The sequence below is a fragment of the Corvus hawaiiensis genome, chromosome 5 (genome assembly GCF_020740725.1).
Source record: "Corvus hawaiiensis isolate bCorHaw1 chromosome 5, bCorHaw1.pri.cur, whole genome shotgun sequence".
Classification (NCBI taxonomy): Eukaryota; Metazoa; Chordata; class Aves; order Passeriformes; family Corvidae; genus Corvus; species Corvus hawaiiensis.
The window spans coordinates 27,877,780-27,903,350 of record NC_063217.1 but is presented as its reverse complement, the minus strand read 5'-3'; the positions used below and the strand labels follow the sequence as shown (position 1 = coordinate 27,903,350).

Below are 25,571 nucleotides of genomic sequence, written 5' to 3'. Positions count from 1 at the left end.
GCTTTGGGATGTAAACTCTCATGGGGGAGTTAGACCCCATCCTTTCCATAGCTTTTTAGTAACTGAAGAAGTTTGGACGGTTTCTGATATTCCCATGGTTGAACAGTAGTGGTTACTTTTAGAATGACATGCTTATTTATTATATGTGAATTCTAATGCTTTATAATTGGTAGCAAAAAAAATCTAGCTTCTTTTCTGTAAAACTGTAGTAACTGTTCTGCTAAGAATAATCAAGCTTTTATATCACTTTATTTTTGCGTATATTCTGCCCACCTGAGAGATTACTAAGTAGAAGGATTCATCTCAAAACATAAATGTTGTCTTAAGTTTACTCCATTATTCAAGCAATGTTTAGTGTAACTGTGTCATTTTCTTATAGTGATCCAGCTGCCAAAGCTCTCTGGGAGTCCTTCATGAACCTCAAACAAAAGGAAGCTGTGATGGAGGCCAGGAGACACCTTGTGGAGGCTGCAAGCAGAGAAAATTTACCTATTAAGATGAGCATGGGTAAGTAATGTGACATAGTGGTTCCACGTTCCCTTACATAGTGGTAATGTGGAAGATGATGTCAGCTTCTCTTTTTCCACATAAGCCTCTTGGGGAAAACCCACCCATTCCTGCTTCATCCCCATCCTTGTCAACAGAGTTCAGGTGACTGTTGTGGCTACCGTAGGATCTTTCTGGTATATAAGTGAGAGACTTTTTTTTTTTTTTAAAGATTAAAAATATTGAGAACCATGACAAAGAATTGGAGTTCTAGAAGGAGGGTTTTAGAGGCATGTAAGTGGTTAGCAATGCTACTTGTCTTCATTTTACAGAGCATGAGAATTTGGGCTTTCTAAAAAAGTCAGCAGGATTTGTGTCCTGAAAGCAGGCAGTGTAAATAGCAGCTGGAAGTTGTACAGCTCTTGCGTATGATGACTTTATATAGGTACTAGTTACATTACATAGGTAATGAGGTTTATGTCAGGTAAGGCTGCCTGGCTCAGGGAAGTTTAAGCTGAAAACCATGTCTGGACACACTTTAAACCTAAATTTTTCAAAATATTAGAGAAAGAGATTAAGACATAATGACTTTCAATAGCTCTTTTAGAACCCCATTCTCATTATGTACCGTACTAAGTAAAATGTGGGAATTGATACATTGCTAGGTGTATAAAAACTGGTATTGCCTCTATACAGCAGTATTTTTTTGCATTGTGTATACTCTTAGGTCTATTTTTTGTTGAACTTTTCATCAAGAGAGAAAGGTCTTCATGGAATAAGAGTAACAGACTTTATCTGTGACTGCAGAGTAAACTGCCAAGATGTTGTAGAATTAGATGTACAACCAACTCACGAATTTCTAACAGCTATAACTTGTAATATATTGTATGGTCTTTACAAATACCTAGAGCATGCATTTAATAGATTAGTAATCAGAAGTACTAGATTTCTGCAACAGTAATGTTGTAAGCTGTTTTAAAGAAATGGAGAAGGAGCAGCTGAGAAAAGGCTATTACAAACTTGTCTGAAGGAGGGAAGGTTCAGTAAATAATAAAACCTTGTTTAAGCTTTCAGCATGTGTGTGAGTATTCACCATAATAATGTTAAGAAGCCCCCACTATTTTTCTATGACATACACTGTAAAAACAATTATTATTAATGTTGAAATTCATCTTTGTTATAGAAGTAATTACCTCTTGTCTTCGAGAGGTAATGATCCATCTGTGACCTTTGCTCCTTTGTGTGAATGATTAGATTAGCCACCCTTTCCTCTGTGTCCCCTTCCTGTGAAGGCTGCAGTAACTGAGTTCTTAATCACAATAGCTGACGTTTACTGAATGTCTGACATACGTGGGCACAACACAGTGCTATATGGAAACATCAGGAGCTGATGGTAAAACAAATTTCTGATTTTTTTTGTTGTTGTTGAAATGTAGCATAAGTAATATTCACAGAATTTTGTTCTTCTGTGAATCGAATATTTATCTTGCACTAGAATCATAATCAGTTGTAAACTTAGTAGTTGAAATTCAAATGGTGAAGTAAAGTTTGAGGCAGTCTTGTAAATGATAAACGGTGATAAAATAAGAAACAAAGGGGGGGCACTACAGTCACCAAAATAAAAACCTTCTTATTGAGCAGAAATGCAGAAACCCCGAAATTCACACCCAAATGTCATATTGTGCAATGACACCTATTTGTTAATGACTTTTTAAAATGGACATCTATACAGCATTCACTGCTTGGTCATCATGCTAGAGAACATCTTCGGTCTCTGTAGGGAAGCTGGAAATCGTGCTGTTTATCAATTGCTGCGTTTGCTGAGAAGCAAAAAATTTTATTGGCCTGTTCTGGTCCTGATTGCTGTGTTTTCTTGAAAGGCTCCTTCCACTGCAGCTGTGATGTGAGGCAACACTGGCTGGAGAGAAGGGAAATGCTTTCACTGGGATCTGTGCTTAGACTTGAGTTTTTATGATTTTACCTCAGGTTCTGCCTGTATTGGAAGATCTTGGTGGATTGCACATTGTTTTTCTCAACACTTACAGTGTTTTCTGAGTTTTTTATGGCCCTAATATTAAATGTCAGGTAGTTTTTCTAGCATGAAAGTTTCCTCTTACTCTCTTTACTAAGACCAGCTGTGTCAGATGGTAAGAGTATTTTCCTTACTGCTTCTTTTTTGCTTTTTCTTTACCCTGGAAATAAGGAGTGAATTACATGTGAAAGCAAAGCTTTGAATTCCATTTGGTGTAGCTGAGCCCTCCTGCAGTGGCCACCTGCCTGAAAAACTGCATCACTTGTGACACTGGCAGCATGGGATCTCTGCGCAGTGATGGGAAACTCAATCCCATCCTGTTTCTGTATTTTCAGTGAAAGGAAAATAAATTTTGTTGTTTTCTGGGCTTTGAAAGGCTGCTCATTGCTCTGAGGTGTTCCTGTGCTTGCCCACATTTCCTCTGCAAGGGATGTGCCTGATGCCCAGCTTTCCTCTTTATCTGTCTGGCTGCATGTGGCAGGAGCAAGGACAGTTCTGGGAGGACACACAGGTCAAGCTTTTGCTTTCTGATACCTTCTGAATGTGTCCTCCTCCTCCTGAGAAGGAAGGACAGTAGGAAAACTGTGGAAGGGTACACGTCTTCTCTCCATCACCTCCAAATGTTTGCTGGCCACTGGGAACTCCATCTTCTTCCTTTGAGATTGGCAGGAAGAGAGGAGGGGAGATCTGATGAAGGAGAAGAAAGAGAAATAAAGGATACAGCAAGTATGGTTGCATTTTTTGAGCTGGGTAGATTGGAGCTCTGCTTTTAGTTGTTCTTGATTTGCATATTCATTGTTTTAATTGTATCAAGGGAAGTGGTAGTGGGGATGTCTGAAGTATTTGTTTGCATGTAAACAGGTGGAGCTCTCCTTTTCTAGATGTCATTTAAATAAAGAGGCATTAAAATATTCTGTGTCAATCTATATACACACACACACTTCAAAAAACCAATAGCCAACAGACAACACTTTTTAAGAAATACATCAGTTCCATTTTTCCTCTGAGGTATTTGCATTTGTGTGTTATATAACCAGGTGAGTGCTGGTAAATACTTGCCAAATTCTGGTCAGATATCCTATTGTGTAGGTGTAAATACATAGGTGTAAATTATTTTGGCATAATAAAAATCCTGGCATTTAAAATGTATTTTATTTAAAGAATTAAATATCCTTTTGGAAAGCTCTTTGGAAGACAGGATTGTTTTAATAGCTTTTTGGTAAGATTTATAGCATTGTGCTAAACTTAAGTGAAATTGTAAATACTGGAAAGGGATTACTTCTGCCCACCCCTTAGTGACTGTAATGAAGCTGCTCTGGAGCAGCAGAGAGGTTGCTGCTTTTTCCATTCCTGAATTTTCTGCTCCACTCTTCATAGGTCTGATGCATATCTTAGTGATCCTCTGAGCATGGCAGCCCCTGACTCTCTCCTTGAAAGCTTTGCTATTAGCATAGTATTTGGCAGTGGTAAAAACTTTGCTACAAATGTGCTTTTGTGGCTTTAGCAACACTCTTACTCTTCTATTTGAAAAGAGCACAGTAAACCTTGAATGAGTCTGAATTCCTTTATTGTGTCTTTTTACTGGCATGGAGACTGATGAAAGTCGAAACATTGGTATAGTAACAGAAACAAAGTGCAGTGTGCTGTTACACAAGCCCTTGTTAGCAGGAGAAAAGCCATTTGGTTTCTTTCCATTTGAACTGTACATATACAGTTTTAAAAATCAAGCTCACTATAAAATTAGCAAAGCCTTTGTCTCTGTGAAGTAAAAAAAGAGTACTATAACTTTTTCAAATGGGGTGGTTTGTATGGATTGAATTAAACTCTAGTATTTGATTGGGTAGAAATAGGAAGATGATGACATTCTAGTGTGATGATATGAAATAACATTTTGAGTTTAGAGCAGTAGCTTAAGATGGGCAGGATCAATACAGTAGATCAATACTTTATCTAAAAACATAAAGCATATGAAATGTGCATTATTTTCTTATTAATGAAGAGTTTAATTGGACTGCAACAGTGTTTAACATGCGATTTGTTCTTTATAAGACCAATGTAAAAATATTCAATACCATAAATTTCTGGAATAAATTTTAAGGATAAAAGCTACAAGCCAAGATAATGAGCTAATAAAGTAGGTAAGTACCTATATATATATATCTTTCTAGATAAAACAAGTCTGATCTGAGGTATCTAAAAGCCACCCTGGCCAACCATTAGGACAATTTTGTGATGGAGACAAGTAGTGAGACAATACCAGTGCGAGGTCATTACAAGGGAGTAGAGGGAAGGTCATCATTGCAGGGCTCAGTGTGGTCTGTAGGGTATTTGAATCCATTCTGCAGAATATCTCTGAGTAAGTGGTAGATACCTGGATAACAGCTGCATTTGGAGACATTGTGGCCCCTCGTTTTGCAGAGAAGACATCATATCGTAGACTGGTTCTTGAGATGCTTATTATGATTCTCTGATGCCTGTTTACCTGCGCTCCAAATCGTGTGGGAGAGCAAGCTGCACTATCAGTGAGGCAGCAGCCAAAGTTCTCCTCCAGGCATCCTCATGAAGCAAGTATCTTCCTGTACCAACTCAACTGACACAGGGCTGGCTTAGCCTGAGGTGTCCCAAGTGTCTAATGGTGGGTCTCACAGTGCTCCTCCAGGGGCTCCCTGATCTTCTCAGGGTGTTTTTCCAAGGAGAGGGAATGAGGGAATGCCGCTTTTCTCAGACCTGAATTCCTTCCATTGTGCAGCCTGGATCCTGAGCAGGCAGTTCTTAAATTAGTCTGCTCTTTGTCTCTTTAAAAGGAACAGGAGTCCTGCAGTGTGGGATTTTCTAGCCAAGTGGATTTTTTTTTTCCAGCCTATTGCAATACTGAGTTCTCAATTTCTCCCTGTAGTGCAACTAAAAACGTAGTCTTGACCTGAAGCAAATGTTCCCAACCTCAGTGATGGTCAATATAGCAGATGTTTCATTGCATCACTCAGCCCCGGAGGCAGGAAGGCTTTTTGCTTCTCTGTGCTAAATGTTTTTGAAGACTTTGAAGTGTTTCTGTAAAATTTGGAAATGTTCCTATTTGGGAGGCTTCTGTATGGGCCTTTGCATTTCCAGGGGAGTGCACTTTAAGTATAGTGGGGATAGCCTTTCCCTGGTAACTGTTGAGGAAGGTGGTTTCTGAACAGTATTTACCACATTAAGAACTGTAGAAAGACACTGATATTATGGCTATTTCACCTTGCACTGTTACAACAGGCTGAAGTTCAGGGCTTCAACCCTGCTGAGGGTTCACCTAACTAACTAAATAGATCCCATCTTTTGATAGTCATTTGAGTTTGACAGTTTAGGACAGGTATGTTCCAAGCTCCACATGTGCAGAGAATATGTTGCCTTCTGCTGTTTTTCTTAAAACAACTAAACTTTTCACATAATCTCTGTAACTTATTAGGTGTAACAGAAAAGATGAAGGATACTGATATTCCTGCCAATGAAGTTCTCTGTTTTTCAGGAGATGTGACAAAGTAGCTGAGAAGGTGTGATATTCAGGAGCAGAAGTTTGGTTTTCATCAGTAGTGACACTGCCTTAGTGTGTAGTGTTGTTTAGAAGCATCACCAGCTGAGGAGCCATCTTTGTACTAATCATTATAATTCTTTTAAGCTGGATGTCATGCCAGTTCATTTTCTTTTCACTCTTACCTGCTGATACTCAGAGTAGTATCTTGATAGATACTTGAGAGCATAAAATAGTTACTGAAAGGAAAAAACAAACACACCTCAAAATAACTGTAACTATGTGTGAGGTGAGACATCCATATGCATATTTTGCAATTTATCCATCCCTTCTTTTTCTGTCTAGCACATATAGGTTCCTGTAGTTGAAAGAATCATGTGATTTATGAAGAGCAAGTATTTATGCTCTTGGTGTGAATCCCGTGCAGGTTGAAGATTGAATTGAGTTCTTACTGGGCTGGGAAACAGCTGTTGTTGTGGAGGCAACTGTATGGCAGAAACTTGGTGGTAAAGAAGAAGATAAGGCAGTGGCAGAAGCTTCATTTTGAGAGCACAGATATGCATCCTTTCTTATCAAGTGCATCCCAGAGAAAGAATTATATGATATGAAGTTGATTGAAAAGGCCTGGCAGGAATTTTACCCTTTTTGATGACTGCTTCCATCGTAACACAGAATGAGTGGTATCAACAAATAGAGATGAACTGTAGCATAATCTTGGGTTAGAAGGAATCTCTGGAGTTCATCTAGTCCAACCTCCTGCTCAAATCAAGGACAGATTAAGAGTTAGACTAGATATGTTGTACCTTGTTCAGCTGAATTTTGAATATATCCAAAAATGGCAATTCCACAGCCTGTCTGGCTACCCTGCACTGGTCTTAACCACTCCTGCAGAGAAAATGTTCTCCTTTATGTATGGTTTGATTTTTCACATGCTGCAGTTTGTGACCATGGCTTCTTGTCCTCTCACTGCACCTCCAAGCTGTCTGATTCAGTCTTCCCGTAGTCACTCATCACATCCATGAAGACAGTAACACCCCTTGCTGCTTTCATATCTTGAGATTAAGCAGACCCACCTCCCTTAGCCTTTACTTGTGCATCATTTTCTCTAGCCTAAATCATTGTAGTGACCCTTCTCTGAACGTACTCTAGTTTGTCTTGTACTGTGGAGCCCAAAACTTCATATTCCAGATGCTGTCCCCCAAGTACTAAATAGAGGTTTGCAACCACTTCCCTCTGCCTGCCAGTTGCATTTGTGCAGATGCCACCTAGTACATGATTAACTGGTGCAAGGGTGTATGGCTGATACTACTGGACAGACACATTTAATCCTGAACTTCGATGGAGCTAGGTCACAGATCCACTGTTAGACTATTGCAATGAAATGATCACAGAAAAAGTTGAAATAAGGCCTGGAAAAAGAAGGCTTTGTTTGCTGCAAAATGGCATGTGGAGTGTAACAAAAGGCTTGCTAGTGTCTACAGTCATCCATGAAATGTGTTCTTAGTGAGTACTGTTGTCTCTACACTTGAAAAGAGAACTGGAAACTGCAATGTCCCAAATGTTGAAATACTGTGCTAGAAAATAATAAATTTTAACCCTTCTTGTTGGACTTCTGCTCGAACACTGGAAATACCTAAGAATGAAAGAAGTCCTTGTATGCAGTTACTTAAGTTTGCTCTTTTTAACTGCATTTGTTTGATTTGGGCAAAACCATGAGGACTGAAAAAGAGGTGCTGTGCCAGGCCCAAACACAGTTGGTGATGCTTTAATGCCTATGAGTTTAATCGTGAAGAAACTCTCAACCACTGGAGCAATACAGTATATTTCATGAGGAAGAAATAAAGTCTAAAATGAAAAAGACAGCTGTTCTTATCCAGCTCTGTCAGTCTTGTAGCTGCTCAGCTGATTCAGTCAATTCTTCTTTCTGTTTTTGTTTTTTCTTCTTTTAACAACTTACCAATTTCTTTGGTCTCTTACCTTTCCTTGCTCTCCTCCCTCCTTTGCCTACTGAATTGTCTTTCAGTAGGTTATGTTCCTTTATGAACTGAGGAAAACACCAAGTCTACCTGTTATTTGTTCGCTGGTTTGTATTATATTTAATGGCAGAGTATCGATTTGACCCTCAAAGTGCAGGATTTTTTTTCTGGGAAATGTACCCACTCAAATCCACGTGAGGTGAGAAGAGAGGAAAAAATTGATGCTTGAACATCTGTGTCATTTACACATCCTGTCTGAAAAAAATGTACCTTGGAATACCAAATCCTCATCTGAATTGCAGAGATAAAAAGAATGGTTTGGAATGTGCAATCCTACTGGCTTCTCCTACAGCAACAACAGCCACAACTTTTGAGAATGAGTTTGGAAGGGGTCCTGGGAGTTAAGTCCTGCCCTGTGCTTAAAGGAAGCATGCTGTATTTATAGAAGGAGACTGAGATTGATAATGTGAAGTGCACTCATAACAAAAATAAATTTTAAGCAGAATGGGTAAGCAGAGATGTTTTAATCCAAAACTGCAATTACCCAGAATAGTATTAAAATAATAATAAAAAAAAGAATTCTTGTGGAGCATTCCGTAGCCTCTCTGTTGTAAGAAGTTTATTTGGAGGCAAAATTTCTCCCTCAGTATTTTAGGAAGGTATTCCCTGCAAGTGATTGTAAATGGCTTTTAGCTGTTCCTGTTTAGCAGATGAAGTGTTCTTCAAATTTATTTTGGGTGTTGTGGGTTGGTTTGAGTTAGGGTTTTTTTGTTTGCTTGTTTAATGGCTACTGAATTATGCATTGCGTGAATTTACCTTAAAAAAAGAAGTGTAATATTGGGAGTACTCATTCTTCATTTAAGTTTAAAGAAAAATTTCAGCTCATTCTGAAGTACCAAATACCATGTTTTACCCTAAGGTCTTGTTGAATTTTTTTTTAACTTTATTTCTGATTCTGTGACTTCATATTCTTGCAAAAATAACAGCTCCTAGGTTAAGTTAGTTTTCAAAGTGTCAGTAAAGGTATTTTTGTCTCAACTGTCTCTCATTGTTCTGTGAATAATGTACTGCATGCTAAATAGTTTCTTGTGGTGTAAAACGGATAATAGTTCAAGCCCTAATAAAATTGTAAAACATGTCATATTTGTGTCTCATACCTCATCTACTTTGCACTTCACTGCTATAAAACAGTTAGCAGTTGGACCCTGTGCAGTGATGGGAAACAGAGAAATATATTGGTGGTATGTTTTCTTTGATTAAATTGTAGTTGGCACGTGGGTGCAGGACTGTGGCAAGCCTTACTGTTACTTTTAAGAAGGGAGTGGGGTGACATTAGTCTATCTGTGTGCCTGGTTTTTTGGATAAAGTTTTAATTTTTTCATTATTTTTATATCAACTTTCTTCCTAGAAAGTAAACCAAGAGACTGAAATATAAATGTGAGGCCAAGTCTCCTTCTGTGTCTGGTTGTGATTAGAATTGAAGATAATTCTTAAAAATTTAAAAGTAAACACAAGTGTTGCTCTTGCAGAAGTTCTGCAAATATATCATTTTATTATTTGTATTATTTCTTGATGTAATATGGCAAAGCATATATAAACTTCAGTATGAAGTCTTTTTGTCTTAATTAAAGTATAAGGAAAAGTCCGTGTTAATGTGGTCTTTCTCTAGACAATTTTGATGATGTTCACAATAGGAGTAAACATTGATGTGCAGATAAACATTTGTAAAGTTTTGAAACAAAGGTTTAATGTAAATCCATGTTGTTACTAATATTTTTGTGCTGTTTAAATCAAGAGAATGACTTTGAGTTAAAAGCTTAAAAATTTAAATAGCATTTATTTTGCACATATACTGGCAACTGGTATTGTTTTGATGGATTTCACAATTAACATTATTTCTTCATTTTCTGGAATCTGTAGTGGTAGCAAGTCAGTCTTTCTAACGTCTCTAAACATGCAACTTTTATACCAAACAAACCAAATTGTCCAGAAAAAGTTGAAATGCTTCTTCTGGTTTTTGAATACCTATGAGTCAGTTCTGGTAAAGCTAGATCAAAAATCCTTCTCTATAGAAATAAGCTGATTAAAAAGAAAAGCAATATTTATACACACACACACATAAATTTGTAAAGTAAGATATTAAAGATGCTACTCGTCAGTTTTGAATGCTGATGCAACTTCCTGAAAAGAAGTAATTGTATTGCCATCTTCTGTTCTCTGCTAAAATTTATTTGGTGGGGGTTTTTCAGGTGAACGCCAGAGATTTTTTTACTCACTAAGCTTGCTTTATTTTTTGCTGATATTGAGTTCTATTGTATCATCTCAGTCTTGAAAGTAAATATTTTGATTTTTGAATTTGAAGGGTTTTTTTAAAAAAGCCACTGCACAGTAGACTGTCCATTTGTGATAATCAGAATGTGGTTAAAAATACAGGAGCAAGTCTCTTAAGCCTCTTTGTATCTGGGTGAAAAATAAAATACTTCAAGTTCACAAAATGAAATTCACTACAATTGCTGATCTTTCTATCTGTGGGGAAGCAGCCTGGTTGAAAATAAGATAGAACTTGCTGTAATGTGTGCTGTGATATCTTCATTTCGTAGGGCGCATCAGCCACAAGGACTGTGTTTTACATCAAGGAAGAGTTGATGAGTGTGGGTTGGGAGATGCTGATTCTGGCATGCAGTGGGAACACTTGGCACCTCCACTTTGGTGGAACACTGTTGTGGGTATCAGCACTAAGTAATGTGCTTTGTGTGTCTGCTGGTCACAGAAAGGACTTCAGAATTTGCTTATGTTAAAAAAGGAGGGGGAACAAACTTAAAGTGGCTGAAAGTGATGTAGAAGGAAAGGATGTCACTGAGAAGTGCCTTTGCCAAAGGATTTAAACCAAAGATACAATACGTTCTGGTGTGCTTGCAGAGTCTGTAAGTGTAAAACTTGAGGTGGAACGTGGCAATTCAGTAAAACTGTGTGGGTTGCCCAATGCTTTTTTCATCAAGCATAATTGTGTAAGCCTCTTCATTCAGTCTCGCGAAGGATGACTCGTTACACAAGAGACATGGTGAATTACATATGTATGTACTCATACATCATGTTTTCCATTCCTATTTAATTGCTTACCACCCAAAATGATTGTTAGGATATTCTCAGCTGCAGAAGTCTTCTAGAAGTCATAAGAGAAATAATCAGTCCTGTGAATAGTGTACCAAAGGAGAACAATGACCTCCTTCTCTCTGGGGCAGTGTGCCAAGAACACAATGAAGTGCTTCAGTGTCTGAGAACATATGTCGTAGGGCTAAACGAGGACATGCGCAAGCCACCTGACATTCCTTTGGGAATGTTATTTTCAAGACAAGTTGATTCATTTCTGTGAGAAGTTTAAAGTGTTCTGGAGATAATTCAACCAAATTTGTATATTTCAAGTCCTCTTGCAGTCACAGTGAATTACTGTTTTCCAGGGTTACTGGGTTTTAAGGGCTGGAGACTCCCTGTTTGGGAGTTGGCCTAGTACTCTGTGTTTATTAACTTGGTGGAAGAGGTAAAAAGTAAGTAATAAAATCCAACCCCAGTGCATATTTACTCAAGATTAACGGGAGTATTTGGTAAACTCTGGTATGCCAGTATTAAATTACAAGTTTTATATTGATGACAACCCCTGGGATGCTTAATTCTGGAAGATGAAATTTTACCTGTTTGTTCAAACTGTTTTGTTCAAACAGTTCTCTTTTTTTAAAATTTGCTTTAATACTTGGGAGGGCAATCAGAGAGTATTGTAGACACTGGCTAGAGATGGTTGTTACTTTTTTTTGTGCGTACTGACTTCATCAAAAGACGAAAAACTGAATGGTAGAGTGCACAAAGAAGGAAGTAATCATTTGAAGAGCCAGAACATTTAAAAACAAAGCTCTGAGGGACAGAAAAGAGAAAAATCAACCAATTCATGTTGGGACACCTAAACTGTGTATTTGTCAAAGCCTTAAGGATGTATTTGAAAACATGCAACTGTAGATGGTGTAGAAGTCATAAATCATAACTAGGGTCATATTTAGGCATCTGGACTTAGGTGCTTAGAACTGGAAATCTTGCTGATTATATTTGAGTGCTTTAGTTATATTTGTCCCACCTAATTGATTAGCTTTTGTTTTAAAGCATGTAAAAGAATGGCAAAAGAATAGTCAATGGAACTGATATTTAAGATTGTTTCATTTTGTAATAAAAGATTAAGGCTTATTCGGAGAGAGAGCTAAAACAGCATATGGCACTTGTATGAATATAATTGGTCTCTATAGGAACACAGTTAAAACAAGGATTTAGTGATACCGTACACATCCAGTGATACAGAATAAACTGCTTTTGGGATAACTAACTCAATGCTACAGCTGATGAGACTGAAGCCAAGTTGGGTTAGATGTTCAAGCTCACTCAGCAAGTGCTGGTTGAGTAGTAAATAGAGTCCAGCTTTATTTGTTCTGGGTATATGCCTCTATTCCAGAATTTCCTAAACATCAGCGTAGTTGTCACCACTGTCTGTGGCTCCATGAAAGTCACTGCAATACACACCTTCAGATGTGACACGTGGCAGGCTCTGTCTCCCTTAAGGTGTTGAGATGTACTAGAAAGCCTAAGACAGGGAAGAGTGGCTGACCTTCAATACCTGTGTCCTGCAAATGTTGTTAAGGTAGCAGGAGGAATGGGAGTCAGTAAGGGCCAGTCACAGCTCTTCCTCGATGGCACAGTGCTGTGGGGGCAGGCAGCAGGAAGCTGCCACTGCTTTGTGGCAGTGTACTTTGGGGTGTACTTCAGGGACTTCTCAGACTCCCAAAAGGGGGTGTTGGGGTTTTAGTTTAGTCTTAGTTTTTTTTTTTTTCCTGTTAAAGGAATTTTCTCCCATATGCATGTTGCTAGGGGACAAATAGCTGTACTTAAGAAAGACAAAAAGGGGAGTGGGGCGGGCCTGGCTACTCCTTTGTCTACACCTGGGTGTGGGGGCAGTTCGCTCTGAGCGTCCGGAGAGAGAAGCTGCAGAGAAAGGAGCTGCTGCTTCTTTCTTTTTGGCCGTTCTTTCTTCCTGCTGGAAACAACGCCGGGACCCCAAAAGCCGCTTTCCCTGCCCTGCTGGAGACCGGGCTGTGGCTGCCCTGCCCCGCTGCTGCTTCGAGCTTTCGCTACGCTGTAGCCCTGCTCGCCCTGCCTGCCTGGGCCTCCATGGGGTTCTCCCATCTGGATACATCTCGCCTGCCACCCGGGATTTGCGTCCGTCCCTGCCGTTCCAGCCTGCCGTTTCAGCCTGCTGTTCCTGAGAGCCCGGGATCAACTGCCCAGGGGTTTGTGAAGCCTTTGTTCCATCCTTCCCGGGATCCCAGGGCACCAGAGCCGCAGGTTTCCCGAGCTCGCTCCGGAGCGCCCCCTGCAGCCGCGGGGGAACCATCGCACCTGCCCTGCTCACCGGGAGCCGCCAGCGCCCCTGCCGGCTGCGAGCAAAACTGCACCCGAGGGGAAATAGCCTGACAGCTGAGAAGGCTGGGACTGGGTTTGTGATTGCTGTTACTGCCATAGTTGTTGTTGTTTTGTTTGACTGGTTATATACATATATATATATAGTAAAGAACTGTTATTCCTATTTCCCACATCTTCGCCTAAAGGCTCTTGATTTCAAAATATAATAACTTGGAGGGAAAAGGGGTTATATCTGCCACTTCAAGGGGGGCCTCTGCCTTCCTTAGCAGACACCTGTCTTTCAAAACCTTAGACAGATCTTGGCGCCCAACGTGGGGCCTGAGGGCATTAAGAGATAGAGGTGAAAAAGGAATAACAGTTCCTCGATAACTTTATTTTGTGTGCTGGATATTGGAACCTTGTTAGGCAGCACTATGTGGTCTAGTTTACCCTGGTTTGGGTGGCATGTAGCCGTGGCTATATTCTTCCCCTTTGCAGCTCCTTACTTGAATATGGGTCCTCTGACTAAGGCTACCATTGCTGTTATCCAGCTTGCATTATGGGTCGAGAAGGTGAGGAATTCATGGGTTTTTAACTTCCTCCGGAATGTGGGCACATGGATAAACAGCTATCACACACTGAGCACATGTTTTTGGGGTTATGTTAACAATGGTACCTTCTGTGAGGAAATGACACCAGGGGAAGTTTTCTCCCAACCCCTCAACCAGTTCTTTGGGCCCACCCCATCAATTTTCGAAGGGTTTAAATTCCCTCTGAATACTAACCATCTGCTGCTGATAGGCCTACTCTATTTAGCATTCAAGGATAAGTTGAGATTGGCTTGGATATCTACCCGGACACCAGCCCCAGAGACTAGAGATCCTGCCCCAGAACCTGACATGGCCCCAGAGAGTAGAGTTCCTACCCCAGAGCCTGATCCTGCCCCAGAGCCTGACACGGCCCCAGACACTAGAGATCCTACCCCAGAGCCAGAGCCTGCCACAGCCCCAGACACTAGAGATCCCGCCCCACAGACTGATACTGCCCAACAGTCCACCTCAGAAATGGACTACCCAAACTGGGTGGGGGTACTGGCAAAAGGGATGCAGGAGATGTGCCAAGAGATGGGTCAGGTGCGCCAGGGGATATGCCAGGAGATGGGTCAGGTGCGCAAGGAGATGTGCCAGGAGATGGGCCAGGTGCGCCAGGAGATATGCCAATTGCTAAGGGAATACACCTCCTCAGCTAGTGAAAAACCCTCTCCCTGCCCCAAAGAGGGTGAGTCCGATGGTGCAGCAGTGGAACCCACGGATGTTACAACCGTCCAGGCTTCAGCTGAACCACAAGGACAACCACAGCCAGCAGCAGTTGCCCCTGTGCAAAGGAGGAAGTATAAGACCAAATCAGTACGACCAGTTAATGATGATGGGCAACCAGGGCCCTCACAACCAGCAGGAGAACCAGAGCCAGAAGTCATCACTGAGTCCCTGTCGCACGACAGTCTCCGTGCTATGCGAAACGACATTGTGCGAAGGGGGCGTGAGCCTTATACCACCTGGCTGCTTCGGGTTTGGGACCTTATGGGCACAAGTGTGCAACTGGATAGTGGTGAGGCAAGGTATCTGGGATCGTTGACCCAGGACCCAGGTGTGGACCAGATATTTGTGAGGGAGCCAGGGCCTCTCTCTCTTTGGGAGCGGCTCTTAATGAGTGTGAGAGAAAGGTTCATTCACAAAGAAAGAATGCAGGAGTATCATCATAGAATGCAGTGGAAGACACTCGAGCAAGGGATCCAACAGCTAAGAGAGGTGGCAATATTAGAGGTACTCTTTGGGAAGGATGGACAGCATGATAATGACCCCGATAAGGTCAGGTGCACAGGACAGATGATGTGGAACCTGGCAAGGCTAGGGCCATCGCAATACACCACCTTCATTGCAACGATTGATGCTGACAATACCCGAGAAACAGTGGGCTCTGTTGCCAACAGGCTCAGGCATTATGACAGCATGATCAATGGCCCGCTGAAAGCTCATGTCTCTGCTGTGGTCCAGGACCTCAAAGAGGAGATGAAGGAGATGAGGAAGGAAATGAGGGAGGAGATGAGGGAGGAGATGAGGAGGGTCAGTGTGGCACCAGTGCGAGTCACAGGCCCCCAAGTCAGAGCCCGTCGTCCCCCTGCTAGAGAGAGAGGGTACACCCCACGAGCTGAGCTGTGGTTTTTCCTGCGTGAGCATGGGGAAGACATGAGAAGGTGGGATGGGAAACCCACCTCTGCCCTGGCAGCGCGGGTGCGTGAACTCAAGGAGGGAGGCACTAACCGAGGGGGTTCCGCTAAGGTGAAGGTAGCCTCAGCCTCCCGTGACCGAGCTGCCAGGCATTACAGAAGGGAGGATGATATGTCGGATCCCCTTGAAGGTACCTCGAGCATGTACGCCCAGGGAAAGAATGATAACCAGGGCTAGAGGGGCCCTGCCTCTAGCCAGGAAGAGGCACGGGAGAACCGAGTTTTCTGGACGGTGTGGATCCGATGGCCTGGCACATCAGAGCCACAAAAATATGATGCATTGGTTGATACTGGGGCACAGTGTACTTTAATGCCATCGGGACATGTGGGGGCAGAACCTGTATCCATCGCTGGGGTGACCGGGGGATCACAGCAGTTGACCCTTTTGGAAGCTGAGGTGAGCCTGACTGGGAAGGAGTGGCAAAAGCATCCGATTGTGACCGGCCCAGAGGCCCCGTGTATTCTGGGCATAGACTTCCTCCGGAATGGCTACTACAAAGACCCAGAAGGACTCAGGTGGGCATTTGGGATTGCTGCTGTGGAGGCAGAGGGCATTAGGCAATTGAACACCCTGCCTGGACTATCTGAGAATCCTTCTGCAGTTGGGCTCCTGAAAGTGGAAGAGCAACGAGTGCCAACTGCCACCTCGACAGTGCACCGCCGGCAGTATCGGACAAATCGAGATGCTGTGATCCCCATCCACAAGATGATCCGCGAGCTGGAGAGTCAAGGGGTGGTCAGCAAGACCCACTCACCCTTCAACAGCCCCATCTGGCCTGTGCGCAAGTCTGACGGGGAATGGAGATTGACTGTGGACTATCGTGCCCTGAATGAAGTGACTCCACCGCTGAGCGCTGCCGTGCCAGACATGTTGGAGCTCCAGTACGAGCTGGAGTCCAAAGCAGCGAAGTGGTACGCCACTATTGACATTGCCAATGCATTCTTCTCCATTCCTCTGGCAGCAGAGTGCAGGCCTCAGTTTGCTTTCACCTGGAGGGGCGTGCAGTACACCTGGAACCGACTGCCCCAGGGGTGGAAGCACAGTCCCACCATCTGTCATGGACTGATCCAGACTGCACTAGAAAAGGGTGAGGCTCCAGAACATCTGCAGTACATTGATGACATCATTGTGTGGGGGAACACCGCAACCGAAGTGTTTGAGAAAGGAGAGAGAATAATTCAAATTCTCCTGCAAGCTGGTTTTGCCATCAAGAAGAGCAAGGTCAAGGGACCTGCCCGAGAGATCCAGTTCCTGGGAGTAAAGTGGCAAGATGGACGACGTCAGATTCCCACTGAGGTCATCAATAAGATCACAGCAATGTCTCCACCGACCAACAAGAAGGAAACACAAGCTTTCCTAGGCGCTATAGGTTTCTGGAGGATGCACATTCCCGAGTACAGCCAGATCGTGAGTCCTCTCTACCTGGTTACCCGCAAGAAGAATGATTTCCACTGGGGCCCTGAACAGCAGCAAGCCTTCACTCAGATCAAACAGGAAATTGCTCACGCCGTAGCCCTTGGCCCAGTCAGGACAGGACCAGAGGTGAAGAACGTGCTCTACTCTGCAGCCGGGAACAATGGTCTGTCCTGGAGCCTCTGGCAGAAGGTGCCTGGTGAGACTCGGGGCCGACCACTGGGATTCTGGAGCCGAAGCTACAGAGGGTCTGAAGCCAACTACACTCCCACCGAGAAGGAAATCCTGGCAGCTTATGAAGGAGTCCAGGCTGCCTCAGAAGTAATCGGCACTGAGGCACAACTCCTCCTGGCACCCCGACTACCGGTGCTGGGGTGGATGTTCAGAGGAAAGGTTCCCCCCACGCATCACGCCACCGACGCTACTTGGAGCAAATGGATTGCCCTCATCACGCAGCGCGCCCGAATTGGAAACCCAAGTCGCCCTGGGATCTTGGAAATAATTACAAACTGGCCGGAAGGTGAGACTTTTGGGTTATCTTCTGAAGAAGAAGAGGAGCAGGTGACACGTGCCGAAGAAGCCCCACCATATAACGAGCTACCAGAGAGTGAAAGACAATACGCCCTCTTCACTGATGGTTCCTGCCGAATTGTAGGCGCTAGCCGGAAATGGAAAGCCGCTGTATGGAGCCCCACACGACAAGTTGCACAGGCTACTGAAGGAGAAGGTGGATCGAGCCAATTTGCTGAGCTCAAAGCTGTCCAATTAGCTCTGGACATAGCTGAAAGAGAGAAGTGGCCAAAGCTCTACCTCTACACTGATTCATGGATGGTAGCCAATGCTCTGTGGGGTTGGCTGGAAAGGTGGAATAAGGCAAACTGGCAGCGCAGAGGAAAACCAATCTGGGCTGCTGAAGAGTGGAAAGACATTGCCACTCGGGTAGAGAAGCTATCCGTGAAGGTCCGTCACGTAGATGCTCACATCCCCAAGAGCCGGGCTAATGAAGAACATCGTAACAACAAACAGGTAGATCAAGCTGCGAAAATAGAGGTGTCCCAGATAGACTTGGATTGGCAACATAAAGGAGAACTGTTCCTAGCTCGATGGGCCCATGATGCCTCAGGTCATCAGGGCAGAGATGCCACCTATAAGTGGGCACGAGACCGAGGGGTGGATCTAACCATGGACAGTATCTCCCAGGTTATCCATGATTGTGAGACATGCGCTGCGATCAAGCAGGCCAAGCGGGTGAAGCCTCTGTGGTATGGTGGGCGATGGTCCAAATACAAGTATGGGGAGGCCTGGCAGATTGATTACATCACACTGCCTCAAACCCGCCAAGGCAAGCGCTATGTGCTCACAATGGTAGAAGCCACCACTGGATGGCTGGAGACCTACCCTGTGCCTCACGCTACTGCCCGGAACACCATCCTGGGCCTGGAAAAGCAAGTCCTTTGGAGGCATGGCACCCCTGAGAGAATCGAGTCTGACAATGGGACTCATTTCAAGAACAGCCTTATAAACACCTGGGCTAGAGAACATGGCATAGAGTGGGTGTATCACATCCCTTACCATGCACCAGCAGCTGGGAAGGTTGAGCGGTGTAATGGACTGCTTAAAACCACCTTGAAGGCACTGGGTGGGGGGACTTTCAAAAACTGGGAGATGCATTTAGCAAGAGCCACCTGGTTAGTTAACACTCGAGGTTCCACCAGCCGAGCAGGCCCTGCCCAATCTGAACCCCTACAAACAACAGACGGGGATAAGGTTCCAGTGGTGCACATGAGAGGTATGCTTGGAAAAACTGTTTGGGTAAAGTCTGCCTTGAGCAAAGACAAACCCATCCGTGGGGTTGTTTTTGCTCAGGGACCAGGTTGCACCTGGTGGGTGATGCAAAAAGATGGAGAGACCCGATGCTTACCTCAAGGGGACCTTGTTTTAGGGTGAACTACCCATGGCTCTGTACTTGTATCAGTATCAGCATGTATATTTGTATATAATTTGGGTAATGCATAGATTTATATGGTTAAAAAAGTTAAGTTTCATGTAACATGTTAGTATGGGAAAAAATTCGGGGTGGATAATGTTGGGGTTTTAGTTTAGTCTTAGTTTTTTTTTTTTTTCCTGTTAAAGGAATTTTCTCCCATATGCATGTTGCTAGGGGACAAATAGCTGTACTTAAGAAAGACAAAAAGGGGAGTGGGGCGGGCCTGGCTACTCCTTTGTCTACACCTGGGTGTGGGGGCAGTTCGCTCTGAGCGTCCGGAGAGAGAAGCTGCAGAGAAAGGAGCTGCTGCTTCTTTCTTTTTGGCCGTTCTTTCTTCCTGCTGGAAACAACGCCGGGACCCCAAAAGCCGCTTTCCCTGCCCTGCTGGAGACCGGGCTGTGGCTGCCCTGCCCCGCTGCTGCTTCGAGCTTTCGCTACGCTGTAGCCCTGCTCGCCCTGCCTGCCTGGGCCTCCGTGGGGTTCTCCCATCTGGATACATCTCGCCTGCCACCCGGGATTTGCGTCCGTCCCTGCCGTTCCAGCCTGCCGTTTCAGCCTGCTGTTCCTGAGAGCCCGGGATCAACTGCCCAGGGGTTTGTGAAGCCTTTGTTCCATCCTTCCCGGGATCCCAGGGCACCAGAGCCGCAGGTTTCCCGAGCTCGCTCCGGAGCGCCCCCTGCAGCCGCGGGGGAACCATCGCACCTGCCCTGCTCACCGGGAGCCGCCAGCGCCCCTGCCGGCTGCGAGCGGAACTGCACCCGAGGGGAAAGGGCCCGACAGCCGAGAAGGCTGGGACTGGGTTTGTGATTGCTGTTACTGCCATAGTTGTTGTTGTTTTGTTTGACTGGTTATATACATATATATATATAGTAAAGAACTGTTATTCCTATTTCCCACATCTTCGCCTAAAGGCTCTTGATTTCAAAATATAATAACTTGGAGGGAAAAGGGGTTATATCTGCCACTTCAAGGGGGGCCTCTGCCTTCCTTAGCAGACACCTGTCTTTCAAAACCGAGACAGGGGGTTATCCTGGGATTGCTCTGGTGAGGACTTGCTGTCTGTACTTATGCCTGTTACCATGGGGTTATCTGGATGTTGGTGTTTCTGCCACAAAAAAGGGAGAGGATTACAAGTGACCATCAGTCACAGAACAGATGGGTTCATGTTTGTGGGAGATGAGATGTTAGAAATAAGCCTGAGACATCTGCTTTCAGTCTGCTGTAAGGTTTAGAGCCCTTCAGGTCCAGAGCCTTATTCTGGAGAAGCCAGCCAAATGGCATCTCATACTGGCCTACTTTGCTTCTCTCCAAAGAACTAGGGATTAGCTGATGTTCTTCTTTTCTTTATTAACAATTTAAGGGCTGGATGACTTTTGAAGTAAGCTAAACAAAAGTTGAGATTAAATTATTTTTTCTGGCACTTGTTGTTAAAGATTGTTATTGAAGCTTCCCAAGAAGTACAAAAGAATTTTGAGTTAATAACAACATCTGGAAATTACACTAACAAGGAGACATAAGGGGCATCATCTGTCCTGCTAAATTGCTTTCACTTAGTTTGTCAAATATCCAGCTCCCTTAGCAGCACAGCTGCCCAGTTGGCTTTGTGGAATGCAAGAGCTTTCTACATTCCTCGCAAGTATCTGGCATTGCTACTGGGAGAGATAGGTCTATGTTGATTAGACTGTGGACAAGGAAAACAATTTATCTGGATTTCTTCAGCCCTCTACTGACTTGAAAAATCTTGTCTGTGAACATAAGCATGCCAAAATTGTTTCTTATTCTTGGTTCTTTCAAGTGAAAAATGGACCTCAGCAAAAGCACTCCAGCCAGTGAAGCTCTGTGTTCTTGCATAAAACTGAACAAAGTTTAAAGCTGTGTGTATTTGGCGGTTCCTGCAGTCTTGGAAGAGGAACCACTGATTTACTCAGTTGGTCACAAAATGTACTTTCCTCCTTCCTTGTTTCCTTGTCCCTATGGAGGTAATAAACTAAGTGCTACATGAAAAAAATAAGGCCTGGATGTTTGGAACAATGCATTGATAATTCTGACCTTTGCTCTTTAGACACCTTGTTCATCCATAAATTTTTATTGGATGCATAAGCGCTTTTGGATTCTGAATTCTAAAAAATTCCTTCTACCAGTAAATCTATCTTGAAAAATAATTATATTCTTGAAGCAATGCCTGCATTGCACTACATAGACTGCAGCATTAATTTCAAATGGAAAAAAAAAGTCATACTGCTGAATTGTGTCTTGATGTCTACAAATATGGTTTGTCCAGTTGACTTTTTGTTTAACTGTTAAGGTGAAAGTTTTTCTGTTCCACTCAGTCTACTCTAACTACTCAAACCCAGACATTTAATATCAGTTGCTGGTAATTGCTGCCACAGTATGTCTGTCTTGAGTGATCTGCTTTGCTAGTAACAGAAATACTTCTTTCATTCTGACTAATTGTGCATGTCATCATTTGTACATGTATTATGAACTGTGTCTATTTGATACGGTAAAACATTGAAAATGTTGATATTCAGTGCTGCTATTTTCATATTTAGCAACAAATTCTTTATTTCAAGTAATTATTAAAAAACCAAAACCAACAACAGCTTCTGTAATTGAAAAGTAGGCAAAGTCGATCTGCAGTTCTTTTGGGATCTGCTCTAAATTCTTGAAAGTTGGAGGTGGAATTCACCAATATGTTTACAAATTAATTCTTATAGGAATGAAGGATTGAAGGGGGCCATTTGTATTGAATTAAGTCTTGTGAACATTTATGCAACTGCTCATTAGACACCAAACCTCACCTTTGAACAAGTTACATTTGTTTGCCTCCACTCTTGCCTCCACTACTGGAAGATTGGTTGATACAGTGATGTTTCTTAATGTCTTGTGTAAATATATTCATGTGTTATTTATCCCCATTGGTTGTAGTACCAGTATTGAACCTTCATGTAAATATTTTTTAGCCATTCATAGAGACCTCTTTTTTTTTTTCCATCTGGGGCAGGGAGTCCATATAAGCCAGACATTTCTGTTTTGCTTTCCTAACTTTAGTTCTCCATCATCCTAATTGTTATAGTAACCTCTCTGTGCATGCACCACAGTTCTGAGTTAAACTTCCAGGAATGGGAGTGATTTGAGCTGCACAGAGTGCTCCAGGAGGGAGAGCACTGTATTGAGGCATTTCTATGGCCCTGTTTTTACTGCAACTGTATAACTTGAAAGGAATTGTACCTGCTTTTTTACAATGAAGAAGCCTAGACATTATTTCCTTCTCCTGTCATTTCCAGGTTTTAACTCCACATTTACAGCTCTTACCCTAGCCTCAAAAGGCATCCTTTGTATACTGTTAAATTTCACCCCACTTACAGTTGTCCAGTACTCAAAGCAATCCAGCTGTGCAGCTGCTCTTTCTCCATATTAATGATGTTCCACAAGCTTCAGAGAACCCTGTTTTGACACCATTTATTACCAATATTTGTACTATAAATATGTTCATGCACACAGAAAACCACTCTTGTTTTACCTTTTCTTTTTATACCCTAGTACTTCTCTATTGCATATTACCTGCCATCTGCTTTTGGATGTTTCTTAGGTATCTTACAATTCTTGTAATCCTAGTGTTTTCCTACTCAAATATGGTTATGGCACAGTTAAATCCATGTGCATTGTAATTAATTTGTTAATTGGTTACATATCAATTTAACATTATATTCTTTGATAAATGTGCTTTGCATTTTATCCCATTTTTACGTGTGATGTAAGGTATTTTCTCTTGGACATTTGTCCTGAAGCTTTTCATACTCTTGATGTCAGCTAAATAAGGTAGCTAATGTCACCATTTCTTTGACACAAATGTTGGTTTTCTCTTTTCCTAAGCTAGCCTAGTCCCTGTTATGTCTTACTTTTTATCTTCCATTTATCAGAGTTCTAAAACACAGGGCCGCTTCATCACACTGTGTTCAGTGTCTCTTGGATGGGCCAGGTCCTTCAGTAGCGAGATTGGTCCCTAGTCTGTCATGTTTCTATTACTTCTGTAATATCCAGTCTCATTTCCTACGCTATTATTTCATTCTGTTTCCCAGGATTATTTCTTTAGTGCACAAATATGTTAATTGTGCCAAACTAGCCATTCATTGTTTTTTAGCTGAATTAGTTCCCACACATCACCAGTCTGGGTTTTTTTCCCTGCTCCCCATCCTCCTATATTCTGTGAACATTTGGGTTTCATTGTGATACTTCCTGGTGACTACCTACTGATTTTATCCTCTCTGTTATACTTGTGAAGAGGCATGAAGCTTCAAAGGGTTGGGGTGATCTGTGTTTTTGTTGTTGAGGTTTGTAGTTGTTGTGTGTGTGTGTGGTGTTGGGTTTTGTTTTGTTTTAATAGTCCTTTCAGTAGATGTTGTTTTTATCAAGTCCTGTATTGGCATTTAATGTAGTTGACAGCGTTTGGGACAAATGTACCTGTTTCACACACTCTGCTTGATAACTACTAATGGCAAAGGTTATTTCTTAGACAATATGGAATTCCTGGCATTTGTGGAAAAAGATTATCAGTGTTTTTAAATCCCTTAATGATGGTTGAGGTCATGCTTTTCCTTCCCACATCCAGGAATTTAAATATTACCAAGTGCTTTGTCAGCAAATCATGTATTTCTCACAAGTTAGGCTTTGATGCCCACACAGACTTCTGACTATGCATGGATCTAGAGTCTGGAGCAGAGTATGACTGTGATGGAGCAGGAAAAAGAGAAGAGAGCAGGATAAGATGCTTACACTAAAGTCTTTTTGCCAGTAGTTGCCATGATCTGCCTGTGAACCTCGAAATCTGCTTTAGGAGAACAAAATGATACTTGAGACCTGATGTGGTAGAAATCGATCTCCTCTTGATTTCTTAGGACCTGTCTGCCACACTGGAATGAAATGGCTTGAAACAACAGAGGGACTTCAAAAATCCAAAGGGCTGGTAGGGTTGAAATTAGATTAACGTTAGTCTGTTGTGCCGAAATCTCCCTCTGTGAGCAAGCAGCAGGGAAGATGATGAGGATTTAGGCCTTGGGAAAAGTCATTTAATTGCTGATTACCACCAATTACTTTCCCAAATTCCTTTCCTCAGCTACTGGAATAGTAGAATACTGGAACTGTATTTATCAGCCAGCTGTCCAGGGAGATCGCTATGTAGAAGTTGGCTGGAACTCTCAAACCCTGGATCTGAGTGGTTCTATGGGTATTGTAAATATCACAGATGAGATGCTGCACTCCTTAATGCCAGTACAAGTTTTGTTAATGACTTGCTAAGGTCAGGATTTTCCTTATACTTACATATGTATTGGAGTTTCTTTTGGTGGTATTCTGAGGGTGGGAAAGGATTCAATTGTTTATCTAAAATGGTGCTGAATGGATCTCAAGCTGATCCAGTGCTGCATCTGGATTCACTTTCACAAGGAACAATGTGGAACAAAACTCTTGAATTTTTTTTTAAATTGAAATCAGAAGTTTTGAAAGCCCTCTTATTTTTCTGATTCAGATGAGGGAAGGGCTGGCAACTGCATGTTTTCTCAATTGAAGCAAGTTATCAGATTTTGAATATGCTACAATATATCAGGACTGCTGTGGGTAATAATGCAGTCATTATCAAAGGTATGCTGCAAGGCATCATGGACTGACATTTTCAAATCACCGTGTAAATCTGCCTGACACAGCTTTAAAAGAAATAAAACAAGGCTGAAAGCTCCAGTGTTTAGTCTAAAAACACACATGGCCATGGTTGCTGTTTTAGCCTATGTGGGCTAACCATGGAAGCCTTTTGTCAGCCCTCCAGCCTACTGAGTGGTGTCAGCTTGATTTGTCAGCTTAATTTGCTGACTTTTCGGTTTGATGCTTTCCATTAAAATTCACATAAAGAGCCTGGGTTTTTGCTTTATTTAGCAGCTTTCCCAAATCTAAATGCTCTTCCAAAGACCGCCCTTGATATCACTGAAACTAAGAGGAAGAACTTTCAACATTTATTCACTGTTGGAATCATTTATTCACCATTTATATGATACTGAAAGGATGAAGGCAGATGGGGAGCCTTGTTAAGTGATGATATAACCAAACAGAGAGAAGAAATACAGTGGCAGTTTTACAAGTTTTTTCCTTTTTGGAAAAATTCTGACTAAAATGATCAGCTATGATCCACTTAGCATCAGGACCACCCTTATGTCTTCCTGGCACCAAAGACTGTCTTACTTAAGTTAAAGGATCCTCCTCACTCTATCTCATATATCCCTGCTTTTTTGGTCTGGTTTGCTTGAGGAAGATGACTTGTTACTGGCAGAGGTTTCCAGAAACCGGCCCTGGACTGTGTCTCAATCCAGACTTGCAACTAGGATGGTGTTTTGACACCTTTTTTTGCCTGCCTGTTGATGGCATGTGTGGCATTTTTGCCTATGATGATTTTCTTGGG

The 25,571-nt window shown here is 42.6% G+C and overlaps 1 protein-coding gene across 1 annotated transcript in view; it reads left to right on the top strand.

The window, feature by feature from the left end:
- Nucleotides 1–25,571, top strand: part of SCFD2 (sec1 family domain containing 2) — a 205,240-nt gene that overhangs the window by 34,632 nt on the left and 145,037 nt on the right. The window contains exon 3 of the mRNA XM_048304627.1: nt 380–507. Within this exon, the coding sequence (XP_048160584.1) occupies nt 380–507 (128 nt within the window). The remainder of the gene's footprint in view (nt 1–379; nt 508–25,571) is intronic.